This window comes from Pelecanus crispus, chromosome 2 (genome assembly GCF_030463565.1).
Source record: "Pelecanus crispus isolate bPelCri1 chromosome 2, bPelCri1.pri, whole genome shotgun sequence".
In the NCBI taxonomy this organism is placed as follows: Eukaryota; Metazoa; Chordata; class Aves; order Pelecaniformes; family Pelecanidae; genus Pelecanus; species Pelecanus crispus.
The window spans coordinates 78,600,805-78,623,462 of NC_134644.1; the positions used below are offsets into that span (position 1 = coordinate 78,600,805).

A 22,658-nucleotide genomic window follows, 5' to 3' on the forward strand; every position below is an offset into this window, starting at 1 on the left:
AGAGAGATGTTTTGTAATTCCTTGATGACCAAACAGAAGACAGCAGATGCAGAGTAAGCTTGTTTTTCAACATGAAATATCAGGAGTGAAGTGAACGAGGGGAATATACACCAGTAGCACTCAAGTAAGAGAAAATCAAAACGAAAACATTTTAAAACACTCAGATGCAAAAGCCACAACTTTTATGTTCAACATGTTGTATATCGTGCATGATTTTCCACTTTCCCCCTATTTTTCCCTAACAACTTCTTGTTCTGCTTTCAGCATTTCCAAAAATATGGATTATTTTTCTTTCTTATAGTATACCCATCCTTCAATGAATTGTACCCGAACTCTATCTCCTTTTTTCCTCTTCTCTGTCCCCTGGGCCCCTTCCCAGCTGTTATGCTGTTCTTGCGTGGCTGGCCCGTAATTTTCCTGCGCACGAGAGATACGCTCCAAGGGATAGCTGGTCCACAGGTAAGTGACGTTGCCTTACTAGCACAGGCAAACAGATGAGGTCAAACATCTAGAAAAACGAACGTGAAGTTTAAACAACGTGTCTTCACGAAGGGCAGAGACTACTTTAGACCCCAGGAGCACGGATGCACACAGGCTTTCTCTTCCGAAGCTGGCCATCCACCCCTGAATGAATACATTCAAAACTCAGGTAGGGACGTAGCCAGGAACGTGCTGACACGCGTACGTGCTTGGGTGAGCGCTCTTCCTCCTTACCTGCACAAACCAGACCTGCTGTTTCCTTTGTCGAGAAGGAGTTTCACAGGCCCCTTATGAAATTTCATGCATATCGTAAAGTGGCAGCTCCCGACTAGTCGAGCTGCTCTGTGGTTACCCCAGCCTGCATGGTTGGTTTCACAGCTGGTGAAAAACCAAGCTGCTTTCCACAAACCCTGGCTGTTTGGGGATGGGTGAGAATCAGCCCGGCTCTGCTGCAGCCGAACTAGAAGAGCAGCAGGGGAGCTGTGAAGGTGTGTGGGAAACATGACGGTCGTGATGACAGCCATGTCGGGTCCGATGCAGAATTTCTCCTGCAGTGCAAGGGATGGTTGCAAGGGTAGTCTCACACTGGCAGCTGCTCCGTCCGCTCCAGCAGAAGTTGGGCTCGGCCTACACTACTGGATTTTCCCTGCTTATATGCCTATCTGCAGCAACAGAAAACTTTGCCAGCCATACAACTCCGGCAGGCTTGTATCTTACAGAAGGAGGAGGATTTTGACCGAGCACTCAGATCTGGACAAACATCCCTCTAACAAGGCCGAGGCTCCTCTTAGAAGAATAATTCCTGTTTCCAGAATTTTGCTGATTTACGGTGCAGAGCAGCCGCTTGCATCCAGGCGGTGAGGAAGGCAAGGTGCATGGGAAAGGCCTGCCGTTTCTTTCACCCCCTTCCTGTCTTTCACTTACTAAGGTTGTAAAATGCTTTCCGGTCCATTTGTTATCCCACAGATATTTACACTCGGCAAGTCAAGAGGACAAGAGCGGAGAGGTCCACTTGCCAAGGCTCCCACATACCGCCACTTCTGCAGCAACTGTGGGAGCAGAATACACTACCTTGTCATGGACAACAAGAGTCTGTGTCACTCCTCCAAAGCGAGGATAGGAAGGTGACACTATTTGATGATGTCAGTTCTGACACTGGAGTCAAAGAACATGGGCAAGATAAGGGAGAGAGAAGAGACGAGCAGGGGGGTAAGGATGTACAGAGGAAGGCAACACGAAGCAACCACCGGTAGCTTGGCTGCTGCCTTGTCAGCTCCTGGGAAAAAACGAACTTCTCAGGAAATATATTCATAAGCAAAACCTCAAGGACTCCATCTGAGAATCCAAAAACTTTTCCGCTTGCATGAAAGAAACCACTATATAGTTGTAGCCAAAATCATTTTTCCTTCAAACTGTGGAAAGAAAAGACTGTTTTCCTAAAGTCTATTTACAATTCAAGTTGCAGTTTCAGTCAGCCCAGTCAGAAGAGTCCGCTTAATCTTTTATAGGTGGCAAGAAAGAATGAGGAGTAAACTGCTTTCCTGCATACACAAACCAAATTATCAAGAGAGACACCGAATGTGGAAAGTTTCGCATAAAAGAGCAGATACAGATCAAGGTGGGGAGGTTGCTGGTTTGATTCTGTTTTCCCGTGGTTTTCTTTTTTCCTGGAACCAAGGTGGAATAGAGAGTAGAGCTTGAGATACTAAGGAGTTATTAGATAAAACACGGTGTTATAAGGGAAACTATTTCGTGACTTTAAAGCAAATGTTTATTGCCAAACATTCTTGACATCCCAAGAGAAGTGTTAGAAAACCCATCAAATAAATAATGATCAAAACTGGAGCAGACAGAGCACTGGAAATGGATGTTGTACAAGCAGTTGGTATTATCAGACAGATGAGCTAACGATTTACTATTTTCCCTACATTAACTGAAATAACCCCAGCTATGCTTATATTTTACAATATATGCAGCCACCACTAGGTGGTAGCAGTCTAGTAAATTTGGGATTTTTTTGGACCCACTCACGCAATGCTGCTGCTACTTCCACTCACGAACTGGAGAACATCTTTCCAACCTGTGGAGTCAACTTGCAAAAATTTGGGGGTTATCTTTGTCCATTTTTACTGTAAACACTCTAAACACTAAAATTTAGCCACCTTCATTACGTCACATACACACACACAAGTTAAATATTTAATCAGCCCACAGTTGAGGGAGCTTCGCTCATATCTGCATGCCTTTTGAAATGAAAACATTTGAGATAGAAAAGGACAATTTACAGTAAATGGAACTGAATATATTCTGGGGGAAAAGGAGAAAACCAATTCTGAAAAAAGCCCACTTTTTGCATTTGACACAAGGTATGATCCCCCAGTACATTCAAGAGAGCAGCTGAAGTCACCTACCCAAAGAAAAGTGTTCAGGACTAGCTCTGACTGCACCTACCAAGTGGAAATCTGCATTGAAGGGGCAGGGGTAAAAACCCCAGACTTTCAGCTTCGGGTGAATTCCACCATTTAACAGAAAGGCAGTTTGATGTAGAGCCGGCAATACAATGAGCAAGTTACACACCATCTCCTCAGTATCTTCCAAACAGCTCTAGCACTCAGGCAAACCCCCAGCGGCAAGCAGCTCTTGATTTACCCTGAGCTGTGGCTCTGGAGTGGTTGTTAAACTTTGCCTGACACTGAAAATGCAGTTTCAAGCCCTTTGTCCTCTAGGAAATATCCACAAATGTAGTTCAGAGGTACAAACAGCTCGAACAGTTTGGAAAAACAAAAAGTCCCCCGCTATACCCAGGGCTCACATGATTTCTGGAGGGATCACAGAGTGGCAGATATCTAGAGCAAAGATGAATTCTGCTAAATGCTAATCGGAAAATTCACTGTTGAGTATACTTACTTTGTCAATATTTGCCTAGTTAGCACAAAGCAGTTGTGTTGGACCCTCTCACATTAGGGGCAAGCCTCTTTAAGAAAGGGATCTTTCCTTAGCAAAGTCTCTTTCTCTATTACGTAAGAGATAATCCCTTACCCCATTCCCATCCCACATCTCTCCTCCGTCAACTATATTTTGTTGCAAGAAGGGAGCATTCAGAAAGCCCTAAGGAGACAGAGGCAGGGCTGCTTTAACGTGATGAAAGTGGGCGATTCATTAAGTTGCTCCACAATTTCATTGTACGCCTCTCCGCCGGTACAGGTCTCCCCTGGTCTGACTGCTGCGAGCCGGGCAAGATGTCCTCAGTTTCCTTCAGGTGCTTCAGACCATTCCCATCTTCTCCATGCAGCAAGAACACACACAAGCCCCATCTCTTACACAGCCTCCTCATCTCTGAATCCTATTCAAAACCGCCATCCTGTTTTTGTTTTGGTTTAAAACAAGACCAAAAGAAACCCTCTATAAACTTGTTCCCAGTGACACTCTATTGAATTGCACTTCCTGTCTTACACCTCATCTTCAAGCTTCGTTTCGTTTATGGCTGACCAAACACCATCCAAGCATCTCCCTTCATTCCCTTTCCTTCTGGCATACAGTGAAATCTGGACGATTATTCACTTCCAAGTACAGCCCTCGCACGGGCTCTGCATGACAGCCCCAAACACGCTACTCATCCACCTTTTAAAACCAGCACAAAAAGAGAAACGGCCCCATTTTAAACTAAGCCACAGTTTCAAATTGTTAATTTACTTCCACTGATTTTGAAATCCGTTTTTCTTGGACAATGGAGGGAGACCACAAGTCCAAAGCTGTTGAATGATTTTGGACCATGATTAAACACCACTTGGCAAAGCCAGTTATAAACACTAAGCTGCGCTGTAAAGCACATGCGGTAACTATAACAGTATAGGATCTGGGCTCCTTCCTTACTGTCTAAAGCAGCTATTTGAAGACACAAAGCATTTGACAGCAAAGCCAATTTCAACAGCATCTCTCCCCAGCGCCTCCCAGGAGATGCTGCCAACTCCACACCTCAGCTGCATCAATGTGCTCTTTTAGGGCCGTACCGCCAGCCAGATCCGGGAACTGATCTCACGACTGCCGGTCCCTCCCCTTGCCCTTTTCATTTTTTTGGGCAGCTGGGTCAGCTACAGCTGTGGGGATGAACAGTTGGGAACAGGTCGAGCCAGTACGGCCAAGTGCTTTGTGTTATCCAACCGTGGCCCAAGGCTCTGTCTGCTGGGGGCAGGTCGAACCACTCTGACCAGCCCAGTGCCGGCTGCTAAGAACAACATCTATGTTCCACCGAAGTCCTACCCGTCCTACGTGCCGCACCAGTGCTCATCTGAGCGGCTTTAGAAACGCTTGCCTCCTCACCCCACCAACCAGCTAAGCTGCGTTAGGATCCCTCTGACTACAAAGAAAGTTTTCAACAGACCCGAGCAGGACGTTTTAGTTTCATTCTGCCATGAAGATTGTCAGATGTGAGCACTTTCAGAGCCCTTTCTGCAGACTTTTGTTCTGTGAGGGGATCATGTTATAACATGAGTCTTCCTCTCTCACGCTGCAGCCATCTGTTGTCTGCATAGGCAGGATGAGCCCACGTGACATCCCAGATACCGTGCTACAGCCCTGTGAAGTTGCAGGCTGTTAACATGGTAACAAGGCAACTCAGTCTCTTCATGATAGGCAAGATCAAATCACGTCGTAACATGTCCCCAGCATGGCAGATTTTAATGTCAGACTAGTACCAAGACCTGTATTACTACATTTGAATCACTGCAAGGCAACCTGCTGTATTAAAAGAAGAAGAAAGGATGAGAGAGGCCGGGAAGACAGCAGACTTTCCCAAACAAACCAGAGCTTGGAAATGTAAGAGGAAAATCCTGTGCACACTTTTGTGCAATCTGATCAGCAGCTACCCTGAGGTTGAGTAACAACTCAATTCGTAATTTTAACTACTCTGAAGCACGGAGCCAACTTCTTGCTGCTTTTACATTTGTTACTTCAACAACTCTGCCGTGAAACCGACTCAAAGTGACACAAAGCGACCCTGTCTCTCCTGGAGGTGTGAACACCTTACAGCAACGGCTCCCTTGTGCAAACACTTTTCAGGCAAGGGACATGTACCACTATCTGCTGAGCTTCCTTCTTGCATCCATCCCATTTGGTCAGCAGAGAAAAAACCTGAGTGACTGCGCTCACCCTTGGTTTTCTGTCAGCTTGTCCTTTCTGACTAAATGCCACTCGCCTGCCTACAACAAAGCCTTGCACGATCTGACAATCAATCTCTGTCACTGCTGAACTCTCAAAACAGAGGGGGCAATACGATGGCAGGTGAGATTCAATGCAGATGAATATACGGTAAAACACCTCTGGAAAAATAATCTAAAACATGCCTGTGTGATCCTGAATGTGTTACTGGCAGGTAAATTCAGGCAGGAGGTCTCGGAGCCATCGCTGACAGCTCTCCAGGATCACTGGCTTGGCCTGCAGCAGCAGCCAAACTAAAGCCAAGGAAGAGTGGGTACCACGAGCAAGTACCACTGAGAACAAGACCAAGGGTGTCCCTTCGCTGCTGCATAAAGCCCTGGTGTGCCCTTGTTTCAGGTGGTGTGTGCACTTGTGGTCTCCACGCCACAGGAAGGAGATAGTCGTGTTGCAGATGGCAGACAGCAAACCCGATCCAAGTGATGGGGCAGTCACCCTGGGAGGAGACACCAGAAAGGCTCAGGTTTCTCATTTTGAAGGAGAGAAGGGGTTGTTATGATTGAGGTTTACAAATCACGAAGGCAGCTGAGAGGGCGCTCAGGGAACTGCAATTCACAAAATCCTGCAATACTGGAACTAATTGGGGCTCTCTGAAACTAGCAGGGGATCAGCTGAAAACAGATTAAACAATAGTTCTTTCTACAGCATGTAGTGAACTTCTGGAGCTTGACGCCAGATGAGGTTGGAGGCAGACAGCATCAGCACGTTTAGAAAGCAAATGGAGAGACTTGCAGACAGCAGGTCCATAAACAGGTAGTAAAGGGAGCAGGCAGGGATGTGCCCTCTTAACACGCAACCCTCATACAGCAGTTGTGGATGCTGATACAGCATTAAGAGGACCAGACCGCAGGAAGTGGCCAGGCCCACATGCTCACCCTAAATAGCACATCCTACCGCTACCATCAGAGACACGAGTATTTGGCTGCGTGTACCAGTGCTCTAACGCGGCAGGGTGCTTCTCACGTCCTTACGCTTCGCTTGTCTGCAGTGTTCAGTCTGACCAAACAGAACTTGGGCTTGCTATTCTGAACAGCTGGGAAAAACTGCATGTGCCACTGTGAGATCCAGCATCCTCTTCCTTAGACTGGGGGATAAGCATATTTCTCCTCAGGTAGCAGCTGACAACTCCAGATTTGTGTAAATTCTGCTAGACTTGGCAGAAAAGACAACAGCACAGTTTTGACAGAAGAAGGGCTTCAGGCCTGACACAAGAAAAAAGCATGTCTACCTGTCCTTCTAATGTGTAATAAGAAACTTCTTTCTTTTTTTTTTTTTTTTCCTTTTCCCCCTTTACTGCTTGGTGACCAACTACAACATCCTAACTGCAAGCTCCTCAACAGCAGGCTCTCTCCTGAGATGTCTATCACCCGTGTGAATTTGACACAACTTCCATCAAAGCCACAAGGCATCTTTCCACTGAATTCAGTGGAATCAAGCCCCATATGTTGAATACGCGATCAGTTACTTCCCCATAGGAGAAAGTTTTTCATGTCTGTAATTCATTTAAATGACTAGAACAAGGGAAGGGACTGAGTACAAGAAGAGTTGAAAGAAAAGCCAGGATCATGCAGTGCAATGAGGAAAGCGGTCCTGCAAGACATCTTCGTGATGAAGAAAGAGATTGTGAGGATAGTTATGTGTAAAAGGAGATCAGCTCTTGTCACACCTTCCACCTCACACCCAAAACCTCTGAACATATACAACCTCCCCCCACCCCAGCCAGCAGCCTCTTTGATACAACATTGTGGGTATGTTTCTCACTTTAATCTTCCGCAAGTTGGTTCTGTTCTAATTAACATCTCAACCCGTACGAGGGATTCCCTGCATCTTGCAGACATCTTGGGCGCTGTTTCCTTCTCTTAATTTTCTTCCAGTGTCAACACAACTTTTTAGAAGCATCAAGGCACTGCTTTTTGCAGGCTTTCAAGTCGCTCTTTCTTTTCAGATGCCTGCTAAGTCAACCACAAATTTATGGTTACAAGTACCACCACTTTCTGCACTTTTATTTGGCTTCATTCACAATGCAAATACAAAACAGAACTTCAAAGTTGAGCAGAAATCCTTTTGCTTCATGATAGCCCAATTCCTTTCTACATTTCTTTTCAAGCATGCAATGACAGGATTAGCTGGGAATTAATTACTTGAAACTCAACCTGCATCTCAGGTCACTATTTTCTCATATTTTCAGCCTTTAAAACTTTCATATCAACCAGATGTTTGTCATACAGACCAATACTTACAACAAATAAGAGATTCTTCTTTCCACATGCATGTTGGAGGTCTCAAAACCCAAACAAAAACCCTGCATACTGTGCAAACTCCAATTCTCCCACCCCAAGTTACAGTCCTATTCCCAAATGGAAACCAGACTGCTTTCCAAAAATGTTACCTTTAAAGGCACAATAAATATTATACAAAAAAGCAGTTATTCTCTGCTTCCTGCATTGTCCCTTAAAGGCAACTGCTCTTCTGATAAAATATATTTACTCACTGGAGGGTAACCTAAACAGTCAGTTTACACGCAATATGATTTGATCTTTTAATTAAACTTTTTCCATAAGAATGGTCATAGCCTGGATTAAAATACATCTGTGCCTACATATTGACACAGAACTGACTGTAAAATTTAGTTAGCAGCACAGCAGGACGAGTCTAGGCTGGACACTTCATGGAAGTCAGTCACGTGAAGGGAGTCTTTTTCAATATAAAGGGTCATCTAAATAATCACAGCATGTAAGAAGATAATTCCTTAATTAAAGATATCTCCTGCCACTCTTGTCCTAGTGGAAACACATTATCGCCATGGTAAGGACAAATGTTGCAAAGTAAAGAGGTCTACAATTTCGCTTTGACTTAAGTCATAAAAGCAAAGAATAAAAATGCCTCCAGTCCTTATTTTTAAGACTTGTGTCCTCCAATCAACAGGAGACATTCAGGTTCATCTGCTAGGTGTTAACTGTATTCTAATTATTTATTTTTTTCTTTATTTTGTTTATAGATCTTTTCTTGTCTGGTTCATTCCTGTTTTAACAGCAGAACAAAACAAAAACAAAACAAAAAAACCCCTCCTCTGTCATTAACTCTCACTTCTACAAAAAAAAAAAATCTTGGGCAAAATAAGATCTGGCAGTATCACTCTGAAAATATCCCCACATGATTCTCTGCAAACAGATTTAGGTTATCCATAACAAGCTAATGGCCAAAAAAAGACTGTTATTTTAATTTTATGTTGAACCTAGTCTGATGCACATGCCACAAAAGGAGCAAAACTAACTGCAGGGCACATCTTACTTGCTGCTCTGAGAATGTAAAAAAGTCAAGAGCAGAAGAGAAAAGCAAAAAAGAAAGTCAAACCAAGTTGAACATAGAAGAGTAAATTAAACAATAAAGACATCAAGAGAAAGAAAGTATTAAAAGCAAGTGTTCAAGCATGTTCAAACAAAACACAGGTACTGTGCTAAACACCGTATGAAACCAAGCTATGCCAAATTCCCAGTGCCCCACTTGTGAGCTTTGTATTAAAATAAAAAACGGCAAGGAAGGTGTATGCTTCTTCAGGGAAATGCTTTTGAACTAAAAAGCACAACGGTGTTGAAGCAAGAATAAGCAGGGTGAAAGTTTTCACGAGATACCTTTGGTTGTGTCAGGGATGTGGGTTACTGGTGGTATGTGCATTTTTGCACTTTCACAGAAGGTAAATATAATCTTAGCACCGCATGGAAGGAGTCCTCCATGTCAAAATTTAATTGAACATGAAAGACACACTTGCAAAAATCTTTTCACGTCTGTATAAACATACTAGTTTAAAACCATCAATATATAGATACTACTTAAATGCTCAAAATTATAACCATGCTCATTCATTATCAGCTTAGGCCACTTACATAAATTACTTCAGTAACAACTTCTCTACAAATGGACGGAGAAGGGCTAGTTGCCACTTTTTTGCCTAAATGACTGCCTTGTTTTTTTGATAGCAACATACTACAGAAATATAGGTGCAAGGACCAACTTGCCTGCAGTGATTCCCTATGAAGCAGATACCCAACACATGCAGTTTGGAAGCAGGTACCAGGACTGTACCAGGACTGTATCTGTCCCATCACACCAGCCTCTTGGCCCCCTCCCTCCCCAGGTCAGGGAGCAGCCATCAAGCCCAGACAATAAACTTCCCCTTCTCTCTTTACAATATGATTAGTGAATAGAACTTTTTCTTAACTCCTTTTAAAAAACAGAGCTATCTAACAAGTCACTGCCTATGCAATAGGTGGGGACAGAAACACTACGACACTGTAGATGTCTCCATCAGAAAACCAACTCACCCACCCAGAACACAAACCCAACAAACTGCTGTATCTGTCACGCAGCTGCCAAGCTCCTCCCATGCCACCAGCACCTGACACTCACCACAAAAACTCAGGGCTCACTCCACCTGAATGCATCCTAGCGCTTGCTTTGGCACCACCTCCCTGGCCTGAATCTCCTCTACCTTCCCAGCCGACCTTTCCCTCTCCCCTCCAGTAAGCCTCATCTACATTGCTGCCACAGGGGAGCTGCTGCAAATTCCCAGTTTAGAAAGAGAGTGCTAGTGTCACCTGAAAGGAGATGCCCCAAGGCCAGTCAAACCTTCCTGTGGGGTGGTCCTCCAGCAACAAGTCTCCCTCAACGCTGCTCTGATAATGATGAGAAAAGAGCTCGGTATTATCGCTGCCAGACCGCACCAAGCAGAATCTGATTATTGCCACTGTTGTAGTATCACCAAAAATCTTGTATCTGCACTGAGGATCCAGCCCTGCTACGGCCGCAGTTGCTTGCCTTCCTTGTGAGGATTGCAGCCCAGGCTTTCTGAAAGGACCGTGTCTCCTTCCAAGCCCAGTAGTGGTAGGGGAGACAAGTTTTACCAGTGTAACTCATGGCCAAGTGCATTTTCCTGTCTTCACTAAGGGTTTACACCAGTGCTGCTACCTTGGAAGTCTGCCATCAATAAGCAGGTCAAACCCCTTAGTCTGGGAAAAGCCTCTCTATTGTTTTCTGTCTCATGAACAGTTCTTCAATAATGGTGTATTCTTTTTGGAGAGCAGGGTGTTAGAAAACAATTGATACGAATAAAGAGCTCTCCTTCACCATTGAAAGTATACTGTGTGCTTAATAAGATGAAATAATTTGGTCTCTGCGGGCCAGAAAACAATAGCCTCACTGTTGCACTGATACCTTGCAAGTTATGTCCTCATGTCACCCAAAGCAAACTGTAATAGGGACTGCTCCACAGCTCAGATTCCCTTTAAACCTCTTATCTAACCTCTTTTACCTCTTCAGGTTTTCCTCTTCAGCACAGACATGAATCAGTTGCTTCAGGAAACCTCAATTCCTTCAAAAAAATGCAGCTATCTTTTATGAGGCTGTACACAAGTCCCCTACGTTTCTTACAAATATCCCCAACTTCTATTCTTTACGCCAGGAGTTGGAGATTGCATAACGAAGCAAATAGTATCAACAACTGTGACTGACTTAAAAGGGAACAACGGCAAGTAGAGCTTTGTCCTCTCTCTCTCTGAGCAGGATGAGAATCTACTAATTACTTTATTACTGTGTGGGTGGAAAAAGCAGTGAACTTCAAATCGGCACAGCATTCAACACAGTATTTCCTACATAGCGAAGAATGAAAAATAACCCTAAACCCAGAATAAATCTCCCTCCCCAATTCCTCCTTTTGTTTACATCAGGTCTGAGGTTACTTACACAGTGGCACAATATTAAAGATTCCATACACGTCTCCACGCCTTAGGGCATAAGCCCACCTTTAGCTGTCTAGCACTGAGAAGAAACATTTCCTAGAGGCAAGCTACTACGTAATGCTCAGGATGATGTTTCTTGCACCCTCTTTCTTTGATCTGTCAAATAAAAGCCACCGCAAGAAAAAAGATGCCAAACACTGTATTATTTTATTTTCCTGCCACAATTCTATACTTATTTGCTCTCATTTTACGGACCTTTTTATCATTACTGATGCAGACAAACAGCCACTGGAAACAGCCAAACCATGTAAGGCACAATGAAATCTTCAACACACGTGTTCACCTTCAAGATAAGACAATAATAACAGAACACCTGAAACCAGTCTTTTCCCAGGTACACTAAGCTATGCCCCTGAAGTCAAATGGGTTTTAGCAGTTTAATTTTCCCCCTTGATACTCAAAGGCATAGAGATTATTCCATTACTGAAAAATTTACCACCACCACCACCCAACGGCAATGGCTAGGGATTTGCAGAATAACGAAGAATACTATTCAGACACCAGAGAGAGGGCAAGAAAGGAGGATTCCTCCATGGGGAGGCCCTTCTGTGAGCACAAGGCACTCTTACCTGTGTGAGTGAGCATGTGCTGCTGCAGGGAATTTACCCATGGAAAGACTTGAGGACAGTAAGGACAAGGGATACTTTGCAGGCAGTCTGAGTAAGTGTTCCTCTTCCCTCTCAGCAGCTTATCTTCGGCAGATTCCTTCTCATCCTCACTTGTTCCATTTCTGCTGCTTTCTTCCTTGAAATTGTCAGTGGACTGCAGAAATGGGCTAAATTTATTAGTGTCTGTGTTAGCCAGCATCTTCTCTATGCTGGCAAACTCCCCACTCGACTCCAGATCCACACCACTGCTAAGCTTAGGCTTATTTTTCGTTCCTTTCTTTCTACCTCTTTTCTTAGTCAACCCAGCATCGGCAATGGGAGACTGCTCTGGATCACATGCCTGAGTCAGGTCACTGGGCAGGCCGGAGTCTCTCTGAACAGCGGTCACGATTGTCACTTTTGCTTTGGCGTTCCCTGATTTGTCACACCCAGTGGAGCTGCTCACTACCTTGGGACTGGCATCTGCAGCCTCTGTTTTCAGCAAAGCGGGAGCAGAAGACACAGATGAAATGATCTGTGCAATGGAAGCCAACGGTGGCAGCTCTTTAGTTACTGGAGGCTTTGGCAAGAGAGGTGGCGGTGGTGGTTTAGGCCTCAGGGGTCTCAGCAAGGCAGAATTGCCAAGGAGAGCCGGGGAAATGATTGGGACAGTCAAATGCAATGAACCTTTCAGTGGCTGGGGATGTCTGACAGCCCTGTTCTCTGAGTTCCCATTGGCACCAAAAACCAAAGGACACTGCAGACAGTTAAAGGCTTTGTCACTGTTCCCAGAAGCAGCCAATTCTTGATTCCTGGCTTCACATGGGACATCATCTTTATCCTTCTTCAGGACTTTGGGGATGGACAGGTCGATAGGCTCCATGGAACAGTCGTAGAGGGACAGGGGAGAAGAGCCAAACAGGTTCTCCTGCTTCACTTGCACAGCACTCACATTTTTGTTCTTCTGTGAGAAATCCAACGGCTCATCAAAATCCATCGGGAAGTTGCCCGCAGGTTCAAGTTTGATGGGAACGTGAGACGACGTCCCAAGCAAGAAGCCGTTTTGTGGCTCCAGGAAAGGCGTCATGGGCTTGCGGTCCATGTAAGTGCTGTCCTCCAATAAAGGAGGGTCTGTCTGGCTTTCCTGGGCACTGCAGTCCACCGCTAAGATGTAATTCTCAATCTCCCTTTCTTGCACATGCAAGTGCTGCTTGAGGATATGGTGAATGCAATTTCTCTTGGCCGAAAAGGCTGTGCCGCACTCCTTGCACTCAAACGGCTTCTTCTTCTGGCAGCCGCTGTGCGTCCTCATGTGAATGCGGAGGGCCCGATAATGCTTCAGGTCCTCGCCACACAGCTTGCACACAGTGTCTGGGGAGCAGAAGGCATCCACCATCTCTGCGGCATTGCTGGTGACATATTCAATGTTCTTCTCTATATCCTTTCTGGTCACTTTGAGGTGCTTCTTTCGCAGGTGCCTCTCACAATTGGCTTTCACTGTGAACGGGTAGTGGCAGATTTTACAGATGTAAGGCCTCTCCCCGCTGTGTGTCCGCAGGTGCCGGATCAGCGCTGCCTTGTCAGCTGCAATGTAGTCACAGATGTTGCACTGGTATGGGGAAATACCCAAGTGAGAACGGATGTGAGCTCTCAGGACACCAGAGAAGGCAAACACCTGGTCACAGAAACGGCAGGGGTACAAAACTTTCCTCATGGTTGGGGCTTTCTTGTTCGCTGCCCCTGCAATGATGGCTTTGAGGTCCCCTTCTGTCACCTCTTGCTTGATCTTGGCTTCCATGCTCAGAGGCAGGAGAGCTTCGATGATGCTGTCCTGCTCCAGTTGCGTCTTCATCTCGTGCTGAGTTAAAGGCTCTACTTTGGGTTGGAGGAGCAACTGCGAGGAAGGACTCGATTTGGCTCCTGGCTGGGGGAGGTGAGAGTTGGAGGAGGACTCTACCGAGTTCTTGATCAGCCTCAGAGGGGGAGGTGGGAGGCTTGGGCTGATGCAGCCAGGGGAGGCTTGCTGGGCACTGATAAGAGGAGGAGGTGTAGAGGTTGCGACGACTGTTCGGGGCGTTACCAAAGGCTTTGGCTTCAGCGGTGGCATATGCTTGAAAATGGACTGCACAGGGACAGAAGGTGCCTTAGAAAGTGGAGGAAGACTGATTTGAGGAGGAGCGGAAGAAGCCATCTTCAAGATCTGCTGAATGTCTGCCAGCTCAATGGCAGACTCATTGGAGATGGGTTTTACCACAATACTGCTGTCAGGCTGGATGATAAAACCCTTCTGGAAAGGCTGCAGCGAGAAGAGCTTTATGTTTTCTTTTGTAGAGGGAAGGACTGAAAATGACCCTCCCATGGAGGCAGCTTCCAGAGGAGAGAGGCTGAGCAGACCGGTGCTGCCGGGTTCCTGAGGTAGGTTACTCTTCAGTGCTCTGAGCCGCATTTCTTGGACCTCATCTTGTGTATTGTCCTCCTGCTTGACAGGCTTGATGTCTTTGGTGTACTGTAGGCCCAAGGATGCCATGAAGGCTTTCTGGTCTGGGTTCTCACCAGGTGGGATTGTGGACTGTGGCTTGTGCTTGTCTTTTCCCTGATCCACCACGTGAGTTTCTGTGTGCAGTTTGAGCGCCGAAAGCATGGGGAATGCCTTGTTACACGTCTCGCAAATAAATCGATGGAAGTCACTGATGCACCTTCGCAAATTCGTTTCACACCAGACCTGCAAGACATGCAAAATTATTTAGAGTAGACATCTCAAACTGGAAAGGCATCACATGCTGCTGCAAAACAAAAACAGTTCACTCCCTCTTCCACTGCCCAAGTTAAGGAGTTCAGAGCAGCCACCACCTACCTGGCATGGAGATATTCCTGCTCCACAGCCTTTAGTCACCTAAGTGGTGTATCTAAATTAGGGGCTGATTCTCCAAAAGTTCCCTTCTATAAAGGCAAACTCCTTCAGAGGGCTATTCAGACTCTCAAATACTTTTCCATCCTGAACTTCCCTTCCAGAAATCTCTGTCACTTCACTGACAGGACAGGAGCCTTAGTAGGCTATACAGCAAACTTCATTAAGCTGGGCAGTAAGACTACCTCCTTTAGCTTTATTACTACAAAGAAACTAGGAGGAGAGGAGAAAAAAAACAGCATCCAAGAAGGCAAAACAGAATAAACCAACCAAAACAATATCCCCCAAAAGCAAATCAATGAAACCTAGAGCCCAAAGCAGAAAGGCTTTTGGTTAGTGAAGTCTGATTATATTTGTTCTCCCAAGAAAAATACTAAGCTCACAAATGGATTTTATATCTGTCTCTGAAAACAATCATGAATCCAAATGCTGTATTTAAATGCTACCCAGGTAGCTCACATGTTGCAAAGGTTCCACACCAAACAAGGGCACAAGTGATAAATTGAGGGCTAGCAAGATCTTTATATATATATTCTACACACTTTGTTCTGATACTTTGTAGGTCTTGCCTCACAGTGCAAGCAAGATTATTACAAAAGGAAAGTCCCAACATTTAAATACCTTAATAACTTTAAATGTCTGCCATTAATTACAAAGGAAATAAAACCAGGTTGTTTAAAAAGTTCTCTCTTCTGATTTTCTAACTGTTACACCAAAACTCTACTAGAGTTACAGAATGACCTACATGCTCCCTTGGACCAGCAGTAAATTTAAGGTCTACCACCTTGCAGCCAGAAGAGCTGGAAACCAATGCTTTAATCCAAGGAAAATAAGAAAAGTGCAGATACTGAATAAGCATGGTCCTGCTGGATTGTGCTGGTGATTTGCTTCTTTTTTTTTTTAAATAGGTAAGCAGCTTCATCCAGACCCAAACTAACTAAGGCAGGCAAGGTTTGACAGAGGGAGGAATAAACCATCCAATAGAAAGCTTTATGGCTCTCAGAAAAATATTTACAGACTACCTCCCTGCCTTTCCTCAGCCACTGTCCCTCAAAAGTGCAAAATCTTCAGACCTCACATAAGGAACACAGTGGAAAGGTGCCTGGGACTGTTTTGAAGAAGTCACTGAAGATGTCACTATTCAGTAAGTAAGATGACTTCCCAAAGTTTTTCATAATAAAATCTTTCACACCGCAACTACATCCTTGTTGCAGTAAATTAAAATAAATTATGTCTTCCTTACCATGTGTCCTCCCTACTGATTTTAGATGTGGGATGGTTTGGAGAAGGAGAGAACTAATGGGCAGGCTGGAAGGGGCAACGATCTAACACCACCGAAGTTTTCCTTTAAAATATTTTTATAGATCTTTACACCAATAGTTATCCACTGGAATGCTGACACACCCCCCCCGCCCCAAACCCCAATATTCTTTAGATGAAAAAAGAAAAAGGAAAGGCAGAAAGTGTTCAAAGCCTACAGACGGTGGTAATGTGCTTTCCACAAAACATTCTACACCCTGTCTCTGCCTCATCAAGGATGAGTCTTTGAATGAATTCAGAAGATAGGTGCTGTTATCAGCTGGTACCTTCAGCAGTGAAGAACACAGCGTACCTGAGAAATGCGGGGGAACTTCCTACAGGAGAAGTCTGTGAATCCCAAGTCGTGGAAGCCTGCCGGAATCGAAGGGTTGTTCTGAATGAAAGGCTTTCCCATGGGATCTCTGGGAAGCTGCTTGTGGATAACGGCATTATGGCGCAGTAAGCCCCGATGAGTACGAAAGGTAATACAACAGATGTCACACCTGGAAAGGAAAGGAATAAAACAGAAATGACTTACTGACTGCTGCAGGCTTAAGAACTAGCATTCTTCTCGCATTAGGCCAGCCTCCTTCCTCTTGCCTCAGAATACTAAGAACCTGCTAAATGCAAAATGAAGCCAAAGCATGTCAAAAACCTATCACCACAGAAAGGTGATTTCAATCACAGTCACTTTCTACCAGTTTCTGGCTATTAAGTTCACTGGCAGTTCAAAGAATATGACTCATGAGAACTGAGCGTCCCATGTGGGCAGACGGTGAAGTGGCAGCTGAGACCTCAGCCTTCTGACAACCTTCCTATTGTCCAACATAAAATATTTCAATGGCTTTACACTGTTTCATTTTTACTAAAAAGGACTATTAAAATAAAAGATATTTAAAAAAAAAAGTGAGAAGGAGAGACTAAATCAGACCCAAGTAGCAAGCAGCTGCAAATGTATAAATAGCACCTTTTTTAACTACTGATTAGAACATACTACTGCACGCCACTCAAATACCCATGTATGAGTTTTCTCTGCACTGCCTTTCCATAAACTTTCACTGATTTTTGTCAAAGCTGTTATGAGAAATACACTGTTTTAAAAGGAAAACTAGTGCTCCTTGAAGGGGAGGAGGGCCAGAACAGGAAGACCTGAAACAGGTTCAACACTTCTGACACTCATACATCCCCTTCACAACCAGTGTGCCCCCCCAAAAAATGCAGAAGCAGTATCTTTTCCAACCCACACTTTATTGCTATGATTTCTTGTTCTTCTTAAGTTCTCAAATCCCAAATTCAGCTAAACAGAAGTTTCTCACATAAAGCAGACTTGCATTAAACAATCAAAGGTATTGGAAATGTAGCTATGCTGCAGGCAAGTAAGGACTATGCAGCAACATTTGGCCAACACATCAACAAACAAGCCTATTGCCTTTTAAATATCTGGGGTTTCAGCTCTGCAGCATGACAGGTCACGTCCACTCTGCATTCAACAAGTGACACAGTTTCACTCAACATGGTTCCTTGTGGTTACGGCTCCAGCTCGCAACCAAAACATGGGTTTCACAGAAGCAAACACCAGTGAATATGAAGCAGTCAGATTTTGTCAGTGAGAGTATTATATTCACATGTCCCCCGCCGCCTTAGCTCTCCCCATACTGTCTTTGCCCTCCACATCAAGGAAAAGGACATGTGCCTGTTCATTAAAAAAACATCCTGCAATTAGAAATGACTTATAACAAAATCGTGAAACCACACCCTCCCTGTCCTGTCCCTTACAAACTCCCATTGTTGTTCTTTTTATTACTACATAAACTTCCACAGACCTTTTTTATTCCCTGAAAGTGAAGAGATAACCAAGTCACCCACAAAGCAATTGGACTCATAGTCTCTGAGTGGTGAAAGAAGCAAGTGTGAAGTATATGTAACACGGCCTTTGTTATCACGGTACCAAGAAGGCTGGGACATAAATATTATGTGCTGGAGGTTTAATCTGTTTTATCTCCCCTGTCAATTCACTTGCATCCTACCTTTATAATTATTGCCAGCATAGTTCCTGCATTCCATTAAATACTGAACCAATGCCATTTACAAAGCAAACGTTTACTTGAAGAGGTCTGCTAAATATGACAACAATCTCTGGTGGGGCGGTGGGAATGCCAACACGTAGCGGTCCTCAAGCGTCAGGATCTACAGCTCTCCTCCAGCTCACTTGGCAGCACCTATTCCGTGATGCAAAGCTTTCATCTTCAGCAAAAACAAAAACACACAACCACCAAAACCACTGGGGGAAAGGAGGGCATTAAAGGGTTAGAGCAGTCACCTGAAGAACTTGCAGGCTACTGAAATAAGTTATTTTTTAGAAGTGATGAAAACGCCTCGTGTGAAAGCAAGCAGTGCTTCTGGCACGCTCCTCCTGGTATATCAGCATACAGCCTATGAGGACTTGCAAGCAATGCTCCTGCACCACCGGGAGCTTCACTGGCAGCCTGTGGGGCCAGCTGTTCTGCAGAGGGATGCAGACCCTCACCTCGGGGCGTCTTGAGGCAGCTCCAGGGTCCCCAATGTGCCTGGCCTCCCCCGGACTGGCAACCCAACACAGTGGCCGTATCCCCTCGTGCATGACGGGGCAGGCACAGCTACCACTGATGGGACCACAGAGCTACTGGGAGAGCTGGTGCCTGCCACGCTACCCCAGGATTTGGGCTGAGTAGGAGCCAGTGCTCCTGGGCAAGCAGCCAGCCCCCACACACAGTGGGGAGGTGTGACTCGTCCATCTTGCACTCCCCCACCTCCATCGGCTGTGCAACATGCTGATTTTAAGCACTGGTTTATTTAGGGCTCCCATCAAAAGCCGCACTTGAGAGTAAATCTTTCAGAGCAGAGACCCATGTGAAAGTCCTTCACAGTACACCTGTATCAACTACTATGCCTCAGGACAGTAAAAATTTGCAATTTAAAAATGGTGTTTTCCATGCAAAGGGAACTGCCTCCCCTCCCCCAAAAGAAAAGTAATCTATCTTGAAAAAGGAATATGTACTTTTTCTCTTTTATAATGCATAGAATTAAACACCCCTCTGTATTTTTCTCTTTCCTCCTTAGTCTTCTCTTATTTTCCTTGCGGTGAATGAAGAAGCAGCAAGCAAAAAGAGAAGTCGGAAAAAGGATTAAGCTCTTTTTCCATTTGGTCAAAAAGAAGCTCCTGGCTGAAAAAAAAACCCCATCCAGATAAATTACTCCTGTCAACTCAAGATGCAGGCACTTCAGGGCATATAAATGCACTGCGCCCTGGCTCAGCACCTTCCTGTGGTGTCACAGTTTACAGGATCACATGGGAGCTGAAGCACGGGAGGGACCCGTGGATGCCCTCCCTTCCTCCGTGGTCCAGGCACACCTGTAGAGAGGCAGCCGCAGCTTGGAGAGCTGGAATAAAAACAGCCCGAGAAAAGCCCTTCTTGAGAGACGTGTGGAGCAGCCTCTCTGGGGCAGGCTCCCCAGGCGAGCAGGTGGCCTGGCGGGCTCCAGCGCCCGCGCTGGCACCTTGCGCCCGCGCCGCTCGCCAAGGACAAGGGAGGTCATTGTAAAGCCGCTCCTGATGCTGAGGGGTGCCGCCGCGGCGCCGGCTCGGGAGGTCTCTCGGGCTCTGCAGACCTCACTTGGGCTTGTCAGTCTTCGCTACGGATGCAAGCTATTTAAAATACACGGCCCGTTTGCCCAAGTGTATGCACAACATTTTTTTCACGTGTGTGTATTTTTTGTTGAGTTCCCTGCTCCTCACCTCAAGCAGGGAGTCCTGAGTTTCTCCCAAATGACATGACTTGAGCTTTGAATACAATTAGTAATGCAGATACAGATATGGACCTGTACCACCTCCAAGAAAAACTTACAGGTACTAAGCTTCAAAACCTAACTAGTTAAGGCAAGCATCGTGCTGGATTGACTAAGGCTTGTGTTAATTTAAAATGGAGTAAGCTGCCATGCCTAGCAATGCATTAACTGGAAGCATTAATTTTTTTTTAAGGAAGGCTAACCATTAATTTCTCTGTTTTGTCATCAGTACTATTTTCCATCTTTAGGTAGTGTCAATGCCTACAGCATTTTTAAATCTAAAACCACAGTCTAAGAAGGACAAGAGAAAGAAATCCTAGGTGATATGAACATTTTTTCATCTTGCTTAAATGGCTTTTAAAAAAAAAGTTAAGTAATTGTGGAAAGTCTGAAAAGTCCAGCATATCAAATAAAGCATCTGAAACATATGGTAATACTTTGCTCATGATGAACTTTAAAAAAAACAAAACAAAACACACAAAACTCCTTACAGTTTCACAAGTCTGTTCATGTGTAGTGCCAAGTCAAACACGGATGGTATGGCTGCAGAGAACAGAGATGGGAACAGGTTCTGAGATTGTTAGCAGAACAGGCAGAGCAATGGCTCAACACCTGAGCAGAGATAAAAGCACTCCACTTGCAAGGTAAGTTTCCAGATGTAGCAAATAAAAGCTGCTGTGTTATCATGTGATTGCTAGTCTTGGCCACAGTTTTCCATTTTTCTATAAATATGATTACAGAGCAGAGAGAAGAAAGCTGTTCAGTTCCAAGAACAGAGATTCAATCATAAGTAAAAAGGAAAAAACTGCTTTCAGCAGCTAAGACTGCTTTAAAATGAGCTTCATTCTCAATTGCCTTTACGTTTCGGAGTCATTCATACCTGTACAATGCAAACGTAATACTAGGGCTCTGGCTCGCTGGCAGAGGTGTACAAAACCAAGTGGGTAATAAAACAGAACGGCTGAAACACAAAAGCAGAACCGAAATATAACTGTGCGATGACAGTGCAAAGAGTAGGCTGACCTTGGTGCTCAGGCCACGTATCACACCAGGCGAGTCTGTTTGATTATTACTACACCAGTGCACCTTTTTCATTTTTTTCTAAATGCAGACAAGGTCTCTGTGTAAAAACACACCATTAAAAAGCTTTCTACTCAAATAAGTTAGTATTCTTGAAATCTGTAATACTAATTAGGATATAAAAGCATTTTAACAGGCTTTAAGAAATAGTCAATGCTTTGTGCAGCTTGGTCAAGAGGCAAGCCAGGATTTGCTACACTTATGACAAGCGGCACCTATGCAAGAAAAGTTTACATAAGTGATGCCTGTTGCCTTGCATTACGCTCTCCTCTGAGCCAATTCCAATTCGTCAGCGATGGAAATAGCTTTTTTTATTTAAGAAAAGGAAAGACATTTTAGAAAGGAAATGCAGAGCCAAATTTTAGGCAAAATTAATCAGTCTTGATTTTGATTACGGGTAATGCAGTCAAACATTCAATCCTTCTAAGTTTTATGTTTCAGGAGTCAAGATGCAAATGCCAAATATTTATATCCATCATTCTGTTACCAAGAAATTAAACAAACACTATGCTCTGCACTACCTGAGACTGGTGGTGGGAAAGGGAAAGTGACATTTAGCATTCTTCTAATTACACTTCTGAAAGCACACCAGAGTAGACCAAAACCTTAAGTTTTCACCCGTGCGGCTCACTAACACTATGCTTCCCATGTTGTGGATGTCAACAAATAAAAACAGTGTTAATTTCTAGGCCTTATCTAAAATAAATAGCTTGGTACCACTTTGTTCCTTTCCTGTCTGGGCTCTTTAGCAACTGTCATAAACAGAAGCAAGGAAAACTAAACAAGAAGGAAACATATCCTGAGAAAGAAGTCATTAATACACAGTCATGTTATTACATCATCTAACTCCTCCCACTGAAATCCCTAACACGTACCGTATATAAAACTCTACCTTTTGTCGTTGTTGTTCTCCTTTTTGTCTCACATTATTTGCAGAATTAATGCAGCTCTCCTTATGAGCAAAGAAAATGCTATGCTGACCTAAAAATAATACAACTGGGCAGAAGAGAAAGATGGGCGATTCCCTGCTGTTGACTCACGTCCGCTCCAAGGACAGGAGCAGGCTCCCAGCCTCCGCACCGGTAACGTGCACTGCAGAGGGGGAGATGTAGAAAGGATGGTTTTAAACCTAAGGGCTTTCACCACCTATGAAAGAAAAACTAGCAGGTTACAGACAGACTCCCCTTCAGGAAAGGATTCCTTTGCTTCTCTCTCGCTTCTTTTGGGGCAAGGAAAAGGGAAGGAGATGAGAGCAGGCAAATTGGTTTCTGCTCCTGTGCAACCCCACCCAGGTCCAGATACTCATCTCCTTTTGGATGAAAAACCCTTCCTGGCCTCCACACCCAGGGCCCTGGGAAATAACATCCAACAGCTGCACTAATCTCTCCCACTTGCTGCAGATGAGTGATGGAAAAGCAGCAGTGCTGCGAACGCTGCTCCTGCCTTCCTCCTGGGGATCCCTCTGGGTCC

At 44.7% G+C, this 22,658-nt stretch overlaps 1 protein-coding gene across 3 annotated transcripts in view; it reads right to left on the bottom strand.

The window, feature by feature from the left end:
* The window catches only part of RREB1 (ras responsive element binding protein 1), a 123,273-nt gene that overhangs the window by 8,764 nt on the left and 91,851 nt on the right, over positions 1-22,658 (bottom strand). For all 3 annotated transcript variants that reach the window (XM_075705467.1, XM_075705466.1, XM_075705468.1), the window contains exons 8-9: positions 16,597-16,786; positions 12,059-14,798 (exon numbers count right to left, since the gene is read on the bottom strand). In XM_075705467.1, the coding sequence (XP_075561582.1) occupies positions 12,059-14,798; positions 16,597-16,786 (2,930 nt within the window). The remainder of the gene's footprint in view (positions 1-12,058; positions 14,799-16,596; positions 16,787-22,658) is intronic.